The following is a 17,273-nucleotide window of genomic DNA, read 5'->3' on the forward strand; positions in this document are numbered from 1 at the left end:
GAAAAGATACTAAGCCCTAGAATTGTCATGCTATTGAGGAAGTTGTATGTAAAACTTAAGAGTGTGTTGCTACCACTGAAATAATATTAAGAGAGATTTTTATCAGTAACACTGAGACAATATTGTAGAAAACCAACGTTGCTATTACCCCCACCGTAACCCCCAACCCCACCCCATCCTCCCCATGTTTATAGTACTTTCATTTTCTCAAGTGATTTGCAACGTCAGTTCCTGAACACTCCTTCTATAATTACTAATATCTTTTTTTTAGTTAAGTTAGTGTATGTTAGGTAAGCCTATATTATTATTATTACGTTAATGGAGAGGAGTTAGGTCCATTAGGTTCATACAACGTCTGGAGATCAGGAGGCATCAAGATTGAATTCTCCATAAGAGCCCTTCGCCTACATCAAGGCACACGAGCAATAAAATCATCCATGCTACGTCTGGCAAGGCGGTGGTTCTCCAACACTAGGAAATTTACAAATTTGGACGCCTAACATAATAGCAGTATGCAGTCTTTCGTAATTTCTCATGTTTCCCTCAACTACAAAACCCGTTCTAATAAATGTTATTTTTATTTAATTTTGATAAGGTTTGGTTATATAAATCTTTAAGTATGCACATTTAACTACAAATATGCAAATTAAAGGTAAAACACTCCGTAATATGTCTGGCACCGTTCAGGTCTGCACCAGTGTCATTGTGGCCTGAGAATGTAATAAAAATTATGTTGTACAATGAGTTGAAGAATAGGCTTGAGAATTTGTTGAAAAAATGTGTTGCTAATAGACCCCTGACTCTCTTAAGAGGGAGGTGGACAGCCACCTTAAGTCAGTACCTGACCAATCAGGCTGCGGTTCCTACGTTGGTTTGTGTGTGGGAAGCAGTAACAGCCTGGTTGATCAGGATCTGATCCACCACGAGGCCTGGTCAAAAATGGGTCGCAGGGGCGTTGACCCCCGGAACACCCTCCAGACAGGACAAATGTGGTCATAGACGAAGTGCTTGGTAACCTAATAGGAACATAACAGTAACTCTTAATAAGACATCAAGAGGAGACCTTTATTAGTACGATGTTTCGCCCAAACCAGCTTTATCGAATAGGTGAAACGTAGTATCAAAGTTTACTCTTGATTTGTGTCTTCTTACCACTTTTGGACCGACATGAGAGGAACTGGTAATACTGGAGCATTTCACTGTGACTCACAGTACTGGAGCAGTGACTCACTGTACTGGAGCAGTGACTCAGTACTGGAGCAGTGACTGTCACAGTACTGGAGCAGTGACTGTCACAGTACTGGAGCAGTGACTGTCACAGTACTGGAGCAGTGACTGTCACTGTACTGGAGCAGTGACTGTCACAGCACTGGAGCAGTGACTGTCACAGTGACTGTTACAGTACTGGAGCAGTAACTCACAGTACTGGAGCAGTGACTGTCATTGTACTCCGTGTGTGAAGCTCCCGCTTCACACACGGAGGGCCCGGGTTCGATTCCCGGCGGGTGGAAACATTTCGACACGTTTCCTTACACCTGTTGTCCTGTTCACCTAGCAGCAAATAGGTACCTGGGTGTTAGTCGACTGGTGTGGGTCGCATCCTGGGGGACAAGATTAAGGACCCCAATGGAAATAAGTTAGACAGTCTTCGATGACGCACTGACTTTCTTGGGTTATCCTGGGTGGCTAACCCTCCGGGGTTAAAAATCCGAACGAAATCTTATCTTATCTTATCACAATATTGGAACATTGACTGTCACAGTACTGGAGCAGTGACTGTCACAGTACTGGAGCAGTGACTGTCACAATACTGAAGCAGTGACTGTCACAGTACTGAAGCAGTGACTGTCACAATATTGGAGCATTGACTGTCACAATACTGGAGCAGTGACTGTCACAGTACTGAAGCAGTGACTGCCACAGTACTGGAGCAGTGACTGTCACAGTACTGGAGCAGTGACTGTCACAATACTGAAGCAGTGACTGTCACAGTACTGAAGCAGTGACTGTCACAGTACTGGAGCAGTGACTGTCACAGTACTGGAGCAGTGACTGTCACAGTACTGAAGTAGTGACTGTCACAGTACTGGAGCAGTGACTGTCACCATACTGGAACAGTGAATGTCACAGTACTGAAGCAGTGACTGTCACAGTACTGGAGCAGTGTTTTATAACTACAGCACAGTAACCTAACACTTGCTTAATACAGCACACACAGGGTATATAAGACACACGGTCACACAGGCTTCACTGCCGAAACATTGTTCTTATACAGTAGGCTTTTTCAGTGGAATACTGGCGAATACAACATGGCAGATATCCTGACCACTCTTAATTATTACTTAAAGTCTGTGTCCATGCACTGTTTGTAACGGCTTGACAAAGCTCCTGGAGAGCGAAACGTTGCCACAATAAAATGTCACGTTAGTTGTCTTGTGTTTGTAGTGACATTTTCCACTCTGGGAACCAAAGTTTAATACGATCATTTACTTTTAAAACCATTCTGTTTAATATCATGTGTTAATATTCCGGTTAATATTATGTGCGAGTTGATTAATTTACGTTATACATGAAGTATGATACTAGAGGTTATACAGTGCCAGAATAATGTATGTGGGTTATACATGAAGCATGATACTAGAGGTTATACAGTGCCAGGATAATGTATATGGGTTATACATGAAGCATGATACTAGAGGTTATACAGTGCCAGGATAATGTATGTGGGTTATACATGAAGCATGATACTAGAGGTTATACAGTGCAGGATAATGTATGTGGGTTATACATGAAGCATGATACTAGAGGTTATACAGTGCCAGGATAATGTATATGGGTTATACATGAAGCATGATACTAGAGGTTATACAGTGCAGGATAATGTATGTGGGTTATACATGAAGCATGATACTAGAGGTTATACAGTGCCAGGATAATGTATGTGGGTTATACATGAAGCATGATGCTAGAGGTTATACAGTGCAGGATAATGTATATGGGTTATACATGAAGCATGATACTAGAGGTTATACAGTGCAGGATAATGTATATGGGTTATACATGAAGCATGATACTAGAGGTTATACAGTGCCAGGATAATGTATACGGGTTATAAATGAAGCATGATACTAGAGGTTATACAGTGCAGGATAAGTATATGGGTTATACATGAAGCATGATACTAGAGGTTATACAGTGCCAGGATAATGTATGTGGGTTAAACATGAAGCATGATACTAGAGGTTAAACAGTGCAGGATAATGTATGTGGGTTATACATGAAGCATGATACTAGAGGTTATACAGTGCCAGGATAATGTATGTGGGTTATACATGAAGCATGATACTAGAGGTTATACAGTGCCAGGATAATGTATGTGGGTTATACATGAAGCATGATACTAGAGGTAATACAGTGCCAGGATAATGTATGTGGGTTATACATGAAGCATGATACTAGAGGTTATACAGTGCCAGGATAATGTATGTGGGTTATACATGAAGCATGATACTAGAGGTTATACAGTGCCAGGATAATGTATGTGGGTTATACATGAAGCATGATACTAGAGGTTATACAGTGCCAGGATAATGTATGTGGGTTATACATGAAGCATGATACTAAAGGTTATACAGTGCCAGGATAATGTATGTGGGTTATACATGAAGCATGATACTAGAGGTTATACAGTGCCAGGATAATGTATGTGGGTTATACATGAAGCATGATACTAGAGGTTATACAGTGCCAGGATAATGTATATCGGTTATACATGAAGCATGATACTAGAGGTTATACAGTGCCAGGATAATGTATATGGGTTATACATGAAGCATGATACTAGAGGTTATACAGTGCCAGGATAATGTATGTGGGTTATACATGAAGCATGATACTAGAGGTTATACCGTGCCAGGATAATGTATATGGGTTATACATGAAGCATGATACTAGAGGTTATACAGTGCCAGGATAACGTATATGGGTTATACATGAAGCATGATACTAGAGGTTATACAGTGCAGGATAATGTATATGGGTTATACATGAAGCATGATACTAGAGGTTATACAGTGCAGGATAATGTATATGGGTTATACATGAAGCATGATACTAGAGGTTATACAGTGCAGGATAATGTATGTGGGTTATACATGAAGCATGATACTAGAGGTTATACAGTGCCAGGATAATGTATATGGGTTATACATGAAGCATGATACGAGGTTATACAGTGCAGGATAATGTATATGGGTTATACATGAAGCATGATACTAGAGGTTATACAGTGCAGGATAATGTATATGGGTTATACATGAAGCATGATACTAGAGGTTATACAGTGCAGGATAATGTATGTGGGTTATACATGAAGCATGATACTAGAGGTTATACAGTGCCAGGATAATGTATATGGGTTATACATGAAGCATGATACTAGAGGTTATACAGTGCAGGATAATGTATATGGGTTATACATGAAGCATGATACTAGAGGTTATACAGTGCAGGATAATGTATGTGGGTTATACATGAAGCATGATACTAGAGGTTATACAGTGCCAGGATAATGTATATGGGTTATACATGAAGCATGATACTAGAGGTTATACAGTGCCAGGATAATGTATATGGGTTATACATGAAGCATGATACTAGAGGTTATACAGTGCCAGGATAATGTATATGGGTTATACATGAAGCATGATACTAGAGGTTATACAGTGCCAGGATAATGTATATGGGTTATACATGAAGCATGATACTAGAGGTTATACAGTGCCAGGATAATGTATGTTGGTTATACATGAAGCATGATACTAGAGGTTATACAGTGCCAGGATAATGTATGTGGGTTATACATGAAGCATGATACTAGAGGTTATACAGTGCCAGGATAATGTATGTGGGTTATACATGAAGCATGATACTAGAGGTTATACAGTGCCAGGATAATGCATATGGGTTATACATGAAGCATGATACTAGAGGTTATACAGTGCAGGATAATTTATATGGGTTATACATGAAGCATGATACTAGAGGTTGTTAGGTAAGACACATATGCAACAGTTAGGTATCTTTATTTTGAAACGTTTCGCCTACACGGTAGGCTTCTTCAGTCGAGTACAGAAAAGTTGATAGAAGCAGAAGATACTTGAAGACGATGTAATCAGTCCATCACCCTTAAAGTTTTGAGGTGGTCAGTCCCTCAGTCTGGAGAAGAGCATTGTTCCGTTGTCTGAAACCATATGAAGTTGAAGTGACAGAATGGGGCCTTATATAGTGCCAGGAGGTGAGACGTAGGTTGCTTTGGGAGGGCAGGTCCCTCTCAAACCCAGCCGTTCTCACTAGTAGAGGTTGTCGAAGTTGATGGTCTGTACCAAGATACCCTTGTGTTGCAGTGTCTGACAGAATGAACATTAAAATGGTATAAAATACCGACAGATTGTTAGGTAAGACACATATGCAACAGTTAGGTATCTTTATTTTGAAACGTTTCGCCTACACAGTAGGCTTCTTCAGTCGAGTACAGAAAAGTTGATAGAAGCAGAAGATACTTGAAGACGATGTAATCAGTCCATCACCCTTAAAGTTTTGAGGTGGTCAGTCCCTCAGTCTGGAGAAGAGCATTGTTCCGTTGTCTGAAACCATATGAAGTTGAAGTGACAGAATGGGGCCTTATATAGTGCCAGGAGGTGAGACGTAGGTTGCTTTGGGAGGGCAGGTCCCTCTCAAACCCAGCCGTTCTCACTAGTAGAGGTTGTCGAAGTTGATGGTCTGTACCAAGATACCCTTGTGTTGCAGTGTCTGACAGAATGAACATTAAAATGGTATAAAATACCGACAGATTGTTAGGTAAGACACATATGCAACAGTTAGGTATCTTTATTTTGAAACGTTTCGCCTACACAGTAGGCTTCTTCAGTCGAGTACAGAAAAGTTGATAGAAGCAGAAGATACTTGAAGACGATGTAATCAGTCCATCACCCTTAAAGTTTTGAGGTGGTCAGTCCCTCAGTCTGGAGAAGAGCATTGTTCCGTTGTCTGAAACCATATGAAGTTGAAGTGACAGAATGGGGCCTTATATAGTGCCAGGAGGTGAGACGTAGGTTGCTTTGGGAGGGCAGGTCCCTCTCAGACCCAGCCGTTCTCACTAGTAGAGGTTGTCGAAGTTGATGGTCTGTACCAAGATACCCTTGTGTTGCAGTGTCTGACAGAATGAACATTAAAATGGTATAAAATACCGACAGATTGTACTCGACTGAAGAAGCCTACTGTGTAGGCGACTGAAGAAGCCTACTGTGTAGGCGACTGAAGAAGCCTACTGTGTAGGCGACTGAAGAAGCCTACTGTGTAGGCGAAACGTTTCAAAATAAAGATACCTAACTGTTGTGTACGAAATGGTATATAATACCGACAAGATGAGAGTAAGACACATGTGCCTTACTCTCATACCTAACTGTTGCATATGTGTCTTACCTAATGTTTTTCTGTACTCGACTGAAGAAGCCTACTGTGTAGGCGAAACGTTTCAAAATAAAGATACCTAACTGTTGCATATGTGTCTTACCTAACCATCTGTCGGTATTTTATACCATTTTAATGTTCATTCTGTCAGACACTGCAACACAAGGGTATCTTGGTAAGATAAGACAAGATAAGATAAAATTTCGTTCGGATTTTTAACCCCGGAGGGTTAGCCAGCCAGGATAACCCAAGAAAGTCAGTGCGTCATCGAGGACTGTCTAACTTATTTCCATTGGGGTCCTTAATCTTGTCCCCCAGGATGCGACCCACACCAGTCGACTAACACCCAGGTACCTATTTGCTGCTAGGTGAACAGGACAACAGGTGTAAGGAAACGTGTCAAATGTTTCCACCCGCCGGGAATCGAACCCGGGCCCTCCGTGTGTGAAGCGGGAGCTTTAGCCACCAGACCATCAACTTCGACAACCTCTACTAGTGAGAACGGCTGGGTTTGAGAGGGACCTGCCCTGCCAAAGCAACCTACGTCTCACCTCCTGGCACTATATAAGGCCCTATTCTGTCACTTCAACTTCATATGGTTTCAGACAACGGAACAATGCTCTTCTCCAGACTGAGGGACTGACCACCTCAAAACTTTAAGGGTGATGGACTGATTACATCGTCTTCAAGTATCTTCTGCTTCTAACAACTTTTCTGTACTCGACTGAAGAAGCCTACTGTGTAGGCGAAACGTTTCAAAATAAAGATACCTAACTGTTGCATATGTGTCTTACCTAACAATCTGTCGGTATTTTATACCATTTTAATGTTCATTCTGTCAGACACTGCAACACAAGGGTATCTTGGTACAGACCATCAACTTCGACAACCTCTACTAGTGAGAACGGCTGGGTTTGAGAGGGACCTGCCCTCCCAAAGCAACCTACGTCTCACCTCCTGGCACTATATAAGGCCCCATTCTGTCACTTCAACTTCATATTGTTTCAGACAACGGAACAATGCTCTTCTCCAGACTGAGGGACTGACCACCTCAAAACTTTAAGGGTGATGGACTGATTACATCGTCTTCAAGTATCTTCTGCTTCTATCAACTTTTCTGTACTCGACTGAAGAAGCCTACTGTGTAGGCGAAACGTTTCAAAATAAAGATACCTAACTGTTGCATATGTGTCTTACCTAACAATCTGTCGGTATTTTATACCATTTTAATGTTCATACTAGAGGTTATACAGTGCCAGGATAATGTATATGGGTTATACATGAAGCATGATACTAGAGGTTATACAGTGCCAGGATAATGTATGTGGGTTATACATGAAGCATGATACTAGAGGTTATACAGTGCCAGGATAATGTATATGGGTTATACATGAAGCATGATACTAGAGGTTATACAGTGCCAGGATAATGTATATGGGTTATACATGAAGCATGATACTAGAGGTTATACAGTGCCAGGATAATGTATGTGGGTTATACATGAAGCATGATACTAGAGGTTATACAGTGCAGGATAATGTATATGGGTTATACATGAAGCATGATACTAGAGGTTATACAGTGCCAGGATAATGTATGTGGGTTATACATGAAGCATGATACTAGAGGTTATACAGTGCAGGATAATGTATATGGGTTATACATGAAGCATGATACTAGAGGTTATACAGTGCCAGGATAATGTATGTGGGTTATACATGAAGCATGATACTAGAGGTTATACAGTGCAGGATAATGTATGTGGGTTATACATGAAGCATGATACTAGAGGTTATACAGTGCCAGGATAATGTATATGGGTTATACATGAAGCATGATACTAGAGGTTATACAGTGCCAGGATAATGTATGTGGGTTATACATGAAGCATGATACTAGAGGTTATACAGTGCCAGGATAATGTATGTGGGTTATACATGAAGCATGATACTAGAGGTTATACAGTGCAGGATAATGTATATGGGTTATACATGAAGCATGATACTAATGGTTATACAGTGCAGGATAATGTATATGGGTTATACATGAAGCATGATACTAGAGGTTATACAGTGCCAGGATAATGTATGTGGGTTATACATGCAGCATGATACTAGAGGTTATACAGTGCCAGGATAATGTATATGGGTTATACATGAAGTATGATACTAGAGGTTATACAGTGCCAGGATAATGTATGTGGGTTATACATGAAGCATGATACTAGAGGTTATACAGTGCCAGGATAATGTATATGGGTTATACATGAAGCATGATACTAGAGGTTATACAGTGCCAGGATAATGTATATGGGTTATACATGAAGTATGATACTAGAGGTTATACAGTGCAGGATAATGTATATGGGTTATACATGAAGCATGATACTAGAGGTTATACAGTGCCAGGATAATGTATATGGGTTATACATGAAGTATGATACTAGAGGTTATACAGTGCAGGATAATGTATATCGGTTATACATGAAGCATGATACTAGAGGTTATACAGTGCAGGATAATGTATATGGGTTATACATGAAGCATGATACTAGAGGTTATACAGTGCCAGGATAATGTATATGGGTTATACATGAAGCATGATACTAGAGGTTATACAGTGCCAGGATAATGTATGTGGGTTATACATGAAGCATGATACTAGAGGTTATACAGTGCCAGGATAATGTATGTGGGTTATACATGAAGCATGATACTAGAGGTTATACAGTGCAGGATAATGTATATGGGTTATACATGAAGCATGATACTAGAGGTTATACAGTGCCAGGATAATGTATGTGGGTTATACATGAAGCATGATACTAGAGGTTATACAGTGCAGGATAATGTATATGGGTTATACATGAAGCATGATACTAGAGGTTATACAGTGCCAGGATAATGTATGTGGGTTATACATGAAGCATGATACTAGAGGTTATACAGTGCAGGATAATGTATGTGGGTTATACATGAAGCATGATACTAGAGGTTATACAGTGCCAGGATAATGTATATGGGTTATACATGAAGCATGATACTAGAGGTTATACAGTGCCAGGATAATGTATGTGGGTTATACATGAAGCATGATACTAGAGGTTATACAGTGCCAGGATAATGTATGTGGGTTATACATGAAGCATGATACTAGAGGTTATACAGTGCAGGATAATGTATATGGGTTATACATGAAGCATGATACTAATGGTTATACAGTGCAGGATAATGTATATGGGTTATACATGAAGCATGATACTAGAGGTTATACAGTGCCAGGATAATGTATGTGGGTTATACATGCAGCATGATACTAGAGGTTATACAGTGCCAGGATAATGTATATGGGTTATACATGAAGTATGATACTAGAGGTTATACAGTGCCAGGATAATGTATGTGGGTTATACATGAAGCATGATACTAGAGGTTATACAGTGCCAGGATAATGTATATGGGTTATACATGAAGCATGATACTAGAGGTTATACAGTGCCAGGATAATGTATATGGGTTATACATGAAGTATGATACTAGAGGTTATACAGTGCAGGATAATGTATATGGGTTATACATGAAGCATGATACTAGAGGTTATACAGTGCCAGGATAATGTATATGGGTTATACATGAAGTATGATACTAGAGGTTATACAGTGCAGGATAATGTATATCGGTTATACATGAAGCATGATACTAGAGGTTATACAGTGCAGGATAATGTATATGGGTTATACATGAAGCATGATACTAGAGGTTATACAGTGCCAGGATAATGTATATGGGTTATACATGAAGCATGATACTAGAGGTTATACAGTGCCAGGATAATGTATGTGGGTTATACATGAAGCATGATACTAGAGGTTATACAGTGCCAGGATAATGTATATGGGTTATACAGGAAGCATGATACTAGAGGTTATACAGTGCCAGGATAATGTATGTAGGTTGTACATTAAGTATGATACTGAAGGTTGTATGTAGGTTGGTTGTACATTTAGCATGATACTAGAGGCTATACAGTACTGCCTTGATAAAGTATGTAGGTTGTACATTAAGCATGATACTGAAGGTTATAGTGTCTGGATAATGCGAGGTAAATAGGGTGGGTTGGATAACTAAGAACACAAGAATGGAGAAACGCTGCAGAAGGCCTACGGCCCAGACAAGGCAGGTCTTTATCAAAACCACCATTACCCAAAGCTACCCAAGAATTTACTCCCGTACCCACGACACCAATCATACCCAGTCCCTCCCACTCTTATACTTATTTGTTCAGTATCTTTTTAAAGCTACCCAGGATCCTAGCCTCGATTACCCTACTCGGAAGACTGTTCCACGCATCCACAACTGTTTGAAAACCAGTACTTACCTATGTCTTTCCTAAATCTAAATTTACTTAACTTAAATCTGTTATTCCTGATTCTTACTTGATTCGATATCCTCAGCATTTGTTTATGCCCATCATCCATTGCACATAACTGCAACACAAGCCTTTACTTGCAGTATTGAAGTTAAAATATTGTATAGCTTTAAAAATAACTTAGACAAATACATGAGTAGGTGTGGTGTGAGCTGGACCTGACTAATTTGTGCTAATAGGTCTGATGCAGTGCTCCTTTCTTAAGTAGATGTGGCTTGGACCTGACTAGCTTAGGTCAGTAGGCCTGCTGCAGTGCTCCTTATGTATATTCTCATAAGAACATAAGAACGAAGGAACACTGCAGAAGGCCTACTGGCCCATGCGAGGCAGGTCCAAGTCTCCTACCGGCTTAAGCCAATGCACCCAACCTAGTCAGGTCAGGTCACATTGACTTAAGGGAGGAACACGGCAACCGACCTTGTAGCACAAGCTATCAGGTCCAACTCACACCCACCCACATCCACTCATGTATTTATCCAACTTATTTTTAAAGCTACACAACGTTCTGGCCTCTATAACTGTACTCGGGAGTTTGTTCCACTCATCCACAACTCTATTACCAAACCAGTACTTTCCTATATCCTTCCTGAATCTGAATTTTTCCAACTTAAAACCATTGCTGCGAGTCCTGTCTAGGCTAGATATTTTCAGCACACTATTTACATCCCCTTTATTTATTCCTGTCTTCCATTTATACACCTCAATCATATCCCCCCTAATTCTACGTCTTTCTAGAGAGTGCAGATTCAGGGCCCTTAGTCTATCCTCATAGGGAAGGTTTCTGATACATGGGATCAACTTTGTCATCCTCCTTTGTACATTTTCCAGAGAATTTATATCCATTCTGTAATACTCTCTGTTCTGGCAAGATTGTTGGGTCAACTTACCGGGTTTTTCTTGACCTTTACACAACGACCTGGACTGGCAGGACTGTTGGGTGACCTTGGACTGGGCAGTGGACTCAGACATGGTGATGACGCCATCTCTCCTGTCAGTTAAACACTTCTATTAATACATATATGGGGAAGCGGTAAAACCGCAGGGGTCATGCATCGTCTGGCAGTGAAAGATTGGTATGATACATAGAAATGGAGGGTAACATGTCACGACTTTATATGGAATTTGGTTAGGTGAGGTCAGGCTAGGTTATGTTAGGTCAGGTTAAGTTAGGTTAAGTCAGGTCAGTTTAGGTTATGTTAGGTCAGGTTAGGTTAGGTAGGTCAGGTTAGGTTATGTTAGGTCTAGGTCAGGTCAGGTTAGGTTATGTTAGGTCAGGTCAAGTTAGGTTATTAGGTATTACCTAACAACCTGTCGGTATTTTATACCATTTTAATGTTCAAGTTAGGTTAGGTTGGGTCAGGTCGTCACATTACATATGTCAGTAGTACTGTGTACTGTGGGGTATACTGTTAAACCGTTACTATAGAGTTGTTCCCTGGCTAGCTATGATGTCACGAGTCCTGCTCTTTGTTGAAGAATTGAGACACTTATGCAACATATGGGAATCTTTATTGAAGAAACGTTTCGCCACACAGTGGCTTCATCAGTCCAATACAAAGAAGGAAGGTACATGGAGAGGAGTTTGAGGTAATCAGTCCCTCAGCCTGAAATCGATGTGTTCAGTCCATCACTCTTGCATAAGTGTCTCATTTCTTCAACTTGTCGATTTTCAAAATCATTCTTCACACCTGCTCTTTGTGAAACACCTGCCTCGGGCAGGTGTAACTAGTAACCGTAGACCTACAGACTGGACAAGGACTGCCGTCTGGGCTTGTTACTTCTCGCCATATTATACGCTACCAAGATATCCAACGAGTGTATTACTTTACCCAGAATCTCCCTTAGAACCCACACGATACATAAACCTATAAACACATATATAAAGAAAAAAAAAACAGGACTGGCAAGGAGCATGTATATTTTGACGAATTTTTACAGCTGAAGAATGTGTGGTCTGAGACTGACCAGGGAGTGTTGTGGTCTGAGACCGTGACCAGGGAGTGAGATGTGTTATGGTTTGAGACCATGACCAGAGAATCATGATTTGTTTTGGTCTGAGACCATGACCAGGGAGCCAGGATGTGCTGTGGTCTTAGACCGTGACCTGGGAGCAGGGAGTGTTGTGGCCTTAAACCGTGAACTGGGAGCAGGAAGTGTTGTGGTCTGAGACCTTGACTAGGAAGTCATGATGTGTTATGGTCTGAAACCATGACCAGGGAACCAGTATGTGTTTTGGTCTGAGACCGTGACCAGGGAACCAGGATATATTTTGGTCTGAGACCGTGACCAGGGAGTGTGTACATGAATACATGTAAATTAAGTTGATTTAGAAAAAAGTAACTCTTATACTGAAGTATTGTCATGACACGTGTTGTATTGTCATGACACGTGTTGTATAGTCATGACACGTGTTGTATAGTCATGACACGTGTTGTATTGTCATGACACGTGTTGTATAGTCATGACACGTGTTGTATAGTCATGACACGTGTTGTATAGTCATGACACGTGTTGTATAGTCATGACACGTGTTGTATTGTCATGACACGTGTTGTATAGTCATGACACGTGTTGTATTGTCATGACACGTGTTGTATAGTCATGACACGTGTTGTATAGTCATGCTGTACATTCTACAAGATTGATGGACTGAACACATCGACTCCAGGCTGAGGGACTGATTACCTCAAACTCCTCCTCTCCTTACGCCTTTCTACTTTGTATTGGACTGATGAAGCCACTGTGTGGCGAAACGTTTCCTGAATAAAGATTCCCATATGTTGCATAAATGTCTCAATCTTCAACTTGTCGGTTTTTCAAACCATTCATCACACACATTAATTATATTATTTGTGTGAAAATATAGTTCTGTGTAACTTAAAGAAAATAGCATTTGTAGAGTTAACAACCCTCCAGAGTTACTAAACCTCCGAGTCAATGACTCTCCTAGATTAATAACCTTTCCCGTTACTGTCATTCCAGTGATAACACTCCCACATAATGACCTCCAATGTTAATAACCCTTCGAGTTGAATATCCTCATGGTAAATTACCTCCACCTTTATCCCCACACCCGCCCCCTGCTGTTCTTAACTAGGAAGATGGCAACAGTAGCAGATGCAGCCCTGCCAGAAGGCTCCTGCTTATATCCATCAGTGCATATAACATGGGATAAATTGTTGCTAACAGTTAAGCAACAAATAGACACATGTTCCCAGGAAGGTGAAATGCTGTTGTTGTCTATAGTGATACAGTTCGCACCAACTCCTTTCTCATATTAAGAACCTATTTTTACTCCAGATAATACAGACGCTGAAAATACTTGAGAGACTAGTTCTAAACTTACAAATTACCATAATAGCGTACTGGAGTAAGAGATATGGCAGGAAAAGAAAAATAAAGCCAGTGAAAAACTATGCTTACAATAAAACTGTCAAGTCCGTGCTGGTCCAAGATTATTCATCCTGCTGCCAGCAGATATCAGAAACGATGGAAATAAATGGTATAAAATACCGACACAATGGAAATATAAACACATATGCAGTATAATGTGATCCTTTATTGACTACGTTTCGCCCACACAGTGGGCTTTTTCAAGTCACAAACAGTTCTGTTTGTGACTTGAAAAAGCCCACTGTGTGGGCGAAACGTAGTCAATAAAGGATCACATTATACTGCATATGTGTTTATATTTCCAGATATCAGAAACCCTGCCGGAGCAAGTGAATTCTTCACCAGGTACCAGATCAACCTGGCTGTGATGGATATGTGGGCCACAGGGCCGTCAACAACCTGATTGAACAGGTAATAAATAGAAAAATAGAAAAAGAATGAGACATTTTTATCGGACTAAAGAAGCCACTGGCTGGCGAAACGTTACCTCAGTAAAGATTCCCAGATGTACAACTTGTCGGTTTTCAAAACCATTTTCATCATAGTTAAGAGGAAAACCTGACACCAGGTTAGAAAAACCTTTGAAACTGATCACAGGTATATTCACCCTTCCCTGGGGTTGGGAGTTAGGGAGAGGGAGTACGAGTATATGTATGCCTGAGGATGTAACAAATTAAGAAGACACTTCCGGTAAGTACATTCCTACTAACATCTCATGATTGAACACTTCCGCTCCCACACTCGCTCCTCCTGAATGATCTATATTATCATTACTTTCTCCAGAAAGCGCTAAGCCTTCCCTAGCACACTGCCTATGTACTGCATACATTAAATACTATTCTTGATCTCTACATTAGTTGGAACAGTGCGGAATAATTATGGGAACTATTTCTCCCTCGTGGGAACCATCTTGAAAGTAATCTCTCCATCGTGGTAACTATCGTTCCATCGTGAGAACAATGTTAAAACCGTGGGAAGTAGCGCTCCCACTTGACCATATCCTCATCACCTTATTAGTCTCCCAGCTCTGGTTGACACATTACCTCATGTACGCAACCCATCCTGTGTGATGGAATGTAACAGGGAAATACAGTATAGCTATTTTTTCTTCCCATAATGCAGTGCCGGTGGCAAGAGGGGGGGGGGGCAAAGGGCGCCTGAAGACTCTTAAAACTCCCATATAATAATAACACTGTTTCAAGACAAGTCCCCTAGTCCTCTCTTCCAACGAGATTTTTGCTCATAAGTAAATCTTATATAGAGTTTTTGGACCAGCCCCTGCCCCAGTCATATAGGATAGTGTAGCAGCATACTGCTGGTACTGCCACAATGTAACTATCAAACTTAAACAACTATAGGCCAATATCAAACTTACCATTGCTATCCAAAATCTTTGAGAAACTCGTGCACAGGAGACTATATTCATTTATAACGGCACAAAACATACTCAACCCCTGCCAATTTGGATTCAGGAAAAATAAAAGCACTAATGATGCAATCATAAAAATGCTAGATCTGCTTTACACAGCATTGGAAAATAAGGAATATCCACTAGGAATTTTTATTGACCTAAGAAAAGCTTTTGACTCAGTAGACCACGACATCCTACTCCACAAGCTTGACCATTACGGTATAAGAGGCCATGCCCTTGCTTATTTCAAATCTTACCTTACTAATAGGTATCAGTATGTCACAATTAAAGACACAGCATCAACAACACGGCCACTTGATACTGGAGTTCCGCAGGGAAGTGTCCTTGGTCCCCTGCTCTTCCTAATATACATCAATGATCTTCCAAACGTATCCCAACACCTGAAACCCATTCTCTTTGCTGACGACACGACTTATGTCATCTCTCACCCTAATCTTGCCACCCTCAACACCATTGTTAACGAGGAGCTGATCAAAATATCGACTTGGATGACAGCCAATAAACTTACGCTTAACACTGACAAAACCTACTATGTGTGATGAATGGTTTGAAAAACCGACAAGTTGAAGAACTTGTCGGTTTTTCAAACATTCATCACAATCTTCAAAACCTACTATATTATGTTTGGTAGCAGAGCAGGAGATGTACAAATTAACATTAAGATCGACAACACTAATTACCAGACATAATGAGGGCAAATTCCTAGGCCTATACCTTGACAACAACCTGAATTTCAGCACCCATATCCAACACATAACCAAAAAAGTATCCAAAACGGTTGGGATCTTCTCCAAGATAAGATACTACGTGCCGCAAAATGCCCTTCTCACACTATACCACTCACTTATTTATCCATACCTCACCTATGCTATTTGTGCTTGGGGATCAACTGCAGCAACACACCTAAAGCCAATAATAACCCAACAAAAAGCTGCAGTAAGAATAATCACTAAATCCCATCCCTGGCAACACCCCCCCCCCACTCTTCATAGATCTAAACTTACTCCCTGTTCAGTACATCCACACTTACTACTGTGCAATCTACATCTACAGGACCTTAAACTCCAATATCAACCTTGACCTAAAACGCTTTCTTGATAGTTGTGACAGAACCCACAGGCATAACACCAGACACAAACATCTCTACGACATTCCCCGTGTCCGACTAAACCTTTACAAAAATTCAATGTATGTCAAAGGCCCTAAAATCTGGAACACCCTACCTGAGAACTCTAGAACTGCAGACACATTCATCATCTTCAAAACTACCATTAGAAAACATCTTATCTCCCTGATACACACCGTCAACTAACTACACGAATACCACCTAGTGGTTCACACTTACACTCACTCACCCATTTGACCATAAACAGAAATATTAATCTCAATCTTAAAATAATGAATCCTGTGATACTCCAATACTGAAACTATGTACTGTGCCAAAACAAAAGCATTCACATTGCTAAACTCACAAACTAGTATTTAGTCACTTAGCCATAATACCAACTTACCTCATAATTTGTAATATTTTAAAATTAAGAATTAAACT

The 17,273-nt window shown here is 40.5% G+C and overlaps 2 protein-coding genes across 4 annotated transcripts in view; one reads left to right on the forward strand and one right to left on the reverse strand.

Moving 5' to 3' along the window:
- Positions 1-17,273, reverse strand: part of Septin1 (Septin 1) — an 88,095-nt gene that overhangs the window by 49,664 nt on the left and 21,158 nt on the right. For all 3 annotated transcript variants that reach the window (XM_053798055.2, XM_053798054.2, XM_053798056.2), the window contains exon 2: positions 11,787-11,887. In XM_053798055.2, coding sequence (XP_053654030.1) covers positions 11,787-11,882 — 96 coding nt within the window. In that variant the 5' untranslated portion in view covers positions 11,883-11,887. The remainder of the gene's footprint in view (positions 1-11,786; positions 11,888-17,273) is intronic.
- The window catches only part of LOC128703411 (beta-1,4-glucuronyltransferase 1), a 95,093-nt gene that overhangs the window by 6,412 nt on the left and 71,408 nt on the right, over positions 1-17,273 (forward strand). The gene's annotated exons all lie outside the window — the stretch shown is intronic.

The sequence above is a fragment of the Cherax quadricarinatus genome, chromosome 93 (assembly GCF_038502225.1).
Source record: "Cherax quadricarinatus isolate ZL_2023a chromosome 93, ASM3850222v1, whole genome shotgun sequence".
In the NCBI taxonomy this organism is placed as follows: domain Eukaryota; kingdom Metazoa; phylum Arthropoda; class Malacostraca; order Decapoda; family Parastacidae; genus Cherax; species Cherax quadricarinatus.